At 28.2% G+C, this 4,317-nt stretch overlaps 1 protein-coding gene across 1 annotated transcript in view; it reads left to right on the top strand.

The window, feature by feature from the left end:
* Nucleotides 1-4,317, top strand: part of LOC111618628 (pikachurin-like) — a 68,518-nt gene continuing 64,201 nt past the window's right edge. The window contains exon 1 of the mRNA XM_023360182.1: nt 1-297. Within this exon, the coding sequence (XP_023215950.1) occupies nt 204-297 (94 nt within the window). The 5' untranslated portion in view covers nt 1-203. The remainder of the gene's footprint in view (nt 298-4,317) is intronic.

The raw sequence follows: 4,317 nt of genomic DNA, 5'->3' as shown, positions 1-4,317 counted from the left end.
CGGTTACTGTTCGGGAGGTGAATCAGTCGGGTGGTCGGGATGGCAGATTGATGTCTCGTTGTATGACAGTTTTGAGAAGTCGTGCGTGCATTTTAGAGGATTTAGCTTGTGATATAGTTAACCCACACGTGTAATTCGCATTCACTTATGCACATCGCGTGGATCGTGCCACCTCCGAGCAGGTGAATATCGATCAGAGCAACATGGCACCCTTGGCAATGGGTTCGTTGGTGATACTGTTTATTACAATCTTGGTTGGAAGTGCGAAAGATACATCTTTCGAAGCTGCTTTTCAAGGTAAGCAATGAAAATTTTCTTATAGATAATAGATCTGTTTAATTATGGCACTAAATTAAAAATATATATAATTTTATGTCACGAAATCCTTATAGGACCCATTTACGATCCTTTTCTATAAAAACAATCATCATTACCAATCAAAAAACCTTGTCGAAATGCGTTAATTCACGTTTTTACAATAGTAAATACACACCCTTTCATTACGTTCAAAAAAAAAAATTTAAAGACGTAATAAAACTCGTAAGAATATACTAATTTTCTTTTTCTACAATGTAAATATTTAAATTTCCAAATAAATATCTTCATTTATTAAATTTAAAAAAAAAAATGATATTAAGCGAGTATCGCGTAACCAATCTCCAGTTACCGAATAGATTTTCTTTTTACTGAGAGATCTTAAAATAATTGAATATTCTGTACAAGAGGAATGACTGTAAATATTCTTATTTTAATAATTAAATATTCTATTAAAAAAAGATAGATAATAAACGACTTTTAACCAGTATTTAAACTAAGAAATCAGTTGATAAAGTGATAACATAATATAGTTGAATAGCTGATAACTCGTTCAAAGTGTATACCCATTGTCCTTTCTTACATCCGTCCTTCTTATGAGTCAGTATTCTTGAAAGTATCGTGTGACGTTATTATTCGAGTGTGACGTATTTTTGTAAGGAAATTTTTTTTTTTTATTTTAGAATGTTTCCTTTATCGTGGACAAAATCGTAATCTCTTTACACCACTTAGTTTTACAGAAACGTCAATTAACAGTGCAACGTAGTGTTTGTGTGTGTGTACGTTTCTGCGTGTTTTTTGTTAAGTTTTCAATCGGAAATTGGTGTTTTTTTTTTTTACTTTTTTTAATTGATAATACAGCTTTTTTTTTTCGCTCGATTCTTGTTTCTTGGAGAAAGATTACAACGGATATGCAGGACAGGTTTCTTAAGGGAAGGTCAGTGACAGCTCGTGTGAAAATGTATTTATCAAAACATATTTGCGAATAAGAAGAGTACTGGCACAATTCCCGCTAGACATATCCACTGATGTGTTATGCTCTCTTGGCATTTCTTCAAACTCTATAACGTGATAGATGGAATATGCAGATGCAAAATTTTTGTAGTATCCTCCCGTCTCGATAAAAATATAATTGATTGACCCATTTTTCTATAAGTTCCTGTTTACGATCAGTTATTTATAGCATTTTTTTTTTTACTTATAAATTCGTATATTTATCGTCATAAATAATTATTTAAAATAATATTTTCGATTATTCGTGAAGATAAAACACAGTTTAAGAATTGAAAGTATTGACAAGAATTGTTCCATAAAAGTGATATAAAAATTCAATTTTTCTTTTAACAGTTGAACACGCGGTATTTTTAGAATTTTTCGATGTGTTGTAAATTATTTGCAGATCATTTGCAGACGTAATGATGTTGATAACCCGAACTTATGGAGAGACAAGTTTGCCCACTTCTATATTTGGAAAGCAATTAAAAAAAAACAAATTGAAAGAACAAAGAACATTTTGTTCAGAATTAACACCTTCGAACCGATAAGAAAACGTTGAAATAAACTGTTTTTTAGATGTAAAATGTTTATTTCGAATAGTAAAAGTTCAGTTGGAGTTAAGTCTATAGTTCAGTTTTGTGACCTATTTTCTTTAAAACAAAAAAAAAGACCTCATAAATTTCCTGCTGGCTTTTTCTTCTTTTATTTTAACTAATAGGAGGGGAGAAAGAAGTATTTTTTAATCACTTAAAATAATTAAATATAAAAGAAGAAGAAGAAGCATATTTATTTTTTTAAGAAGGAAAAATTAAAGTTAGCGTTATATGGAAGGAAATGATAATTTCCGTTACGGTTAAACAATTTATAGAAAAATGAGGTAATAAAACGTTTAAAACGTTATCTTTTCCGGAATTTTGTGGATCGAAATCTTCATTTGTATCGATGGAACGAGTAAATGAAGTTACAATGAATGTAACTTCATTAGGACGTGTCAGAGTCACAGTTATAAATCTCGAAAGTCCAAAGCAACTTTTGTGGTTAAATCGGTCTCTGTTAATTACTTTACCTGACAGATATTCTGTCTTTAATTCGTTTTTCATGGCATTTTAACCTATAAATCGTTTTATTATACGAAGATAAACTTATTTTTTTCTTATTAAAAAAAAAGCCAAAAAATTATTAGGCTATTGTTAGTAGTAATTGTTGAGTTAATAATTAAAAATAAAAAGCAATTACTTTACTCGATAACAGAGATTTTGAATTTAAATTTTTGATAATTTTATAATAAGATCTCTTTCCATTATTTAAAAAAACAATGTAAGTAAATTCAACTCTTTGATGCTTTCCAGACCGAAAAACAAATGGATTCGCTTTTTTCGAAATGGGATTTTGTGTTCGAATTAATGAAATAACGAGTTCCTTCCTCATTGTTTCCTGTTTAAACCCTCGAAAAAACTTTCTAAATCCCTTAATAATGCTTTTAAAATATTCTAAATTATTTAAAAACAGTCTCTTTTTTTTCTAGGTTTTCCAACAATATTTTTTAATTTTCTCTATACTTTAAGAGGTTTTTCTGGTGTTTTTAGAAAGTTGTAATGTACTTTTTTTTCCCCAGGAAACAAGCATTAAAGAAGAGTACATATTATAATCGTTCTCGCCTTTGAAAATATATACTGTATAGCCTAAATATCGATCAAAACTTTCCAAAAAAATTCCGGTTTTAGAATATTTCTCGCATTCATAAATCTGCAGTTTTCTCCGTCTTATCCATTTAGACATCGTCTAGCCTACATTTAGCTTATAAATTACGTCTGAAATATTAAAATTCTGAATTTTTCTTGCGAATTTCGTACACTTTAAAGTCGTTGGCCGGCATTAGAATATGAGAAACATTGAAGATTTTTCATTAATTCAAACGTCTAGAAGGCATTACCCTTTAAAATTGACTATGAAATTGGTTCAATAAGTATTCTGTAGCGATTAAAATCACATATTTTCTCTAATCAATTGTTAACTTATTTATTTTATCTCTAGAATTTATAGGATTAACAAGAGATGTTGTAAATTAGTGTAAAAGATAATGCAAATTCGTATGAACACCATTAATTTAGCAATATTATATAAAAAGTATCAGAAAATAACACGAAAATTGAAATTTTTCACTTTAAAATTAGTAATTTTTCCTCCTTCAGTTTAGTAATTTTTAGAAAATTTTTAGAATTTTTTTAGGAATTTTTCACTTTAAAATTAGTAATTTTTTAGAGAAATTACTAATTTAATTACTAAATTAGCATTTTTTTTCCTAAAAATTACTAATTTTAAAGTGAAAAATTCCTAAAAAAATTCTAAAAATTTTCTAAAAATTACTAAACTGAAGGAGGAAAAATTACTAATTTTAAAGTGAAAAATTTCAATTTTCGTGTTATTTTCTGATACTTTTTATATAATATTGCTAAATTAATGGTGTTCATACGAATTTGCATTATCTTTTACACTAATTTACAACATCTCTTGTTAATCCTATAAATTCTAGAGATAAAATAAATAAGTTAACAATTGATTAGAGAAAATATGTGATTTTAATCGCTACAGAATACTTATTGAACCAATTTCATAGTCAATTTTAAAGGGTAATACCTTCTAGACATTTGAATTAATGAAAAATCTTCAATGTTTCTCATATTCTAATGCCGGCCAACGACTTTAAAGTGTACGAAATTCGCAAGAAAAATTCGGAATTTTAATATTTCAGACGTAATTTATAAGCTAAATGTAGACTAGACGATGTCTAAATGGATAAGACGGAGAAAACTGCAGATTTATGAATGCGAGAAATATTCTAAAACCGGAATTTTTTTGGAAAGTTTTGATCGATATTTAGGCTATACAGTATATATTTTCAAAGGCGAGAACGATTATAATATGTACTCTTCTTTAATGCTTGTTTCCTGGGGAAAAAAAAGTACATTACAACTTTCTAAAAACACCAGAAAAACCTCTTAAAGT

The sequence above is a fragment of the Centruroides sculpturatus genome, unplaced genomic scaffold (genome assembly GCF_000671375.1).
Source record: "Centruroides sculpturatus isolate CEXI.00-Female unplaced genomic scaffold, Cexi_2.0 scaffold94, whole genome shotgun sequence".
NCBI classification, from domain to species: domain Eukaryota; kingdom Metazoa; phylum Arthropoda; class Arachnida; order Scorpiones; family Buthidae; genus Centruroides; species Centruroides sculpturatus.
This window is presented reverse-complemented; position numbering and strand designations above follow the sequence as displayed.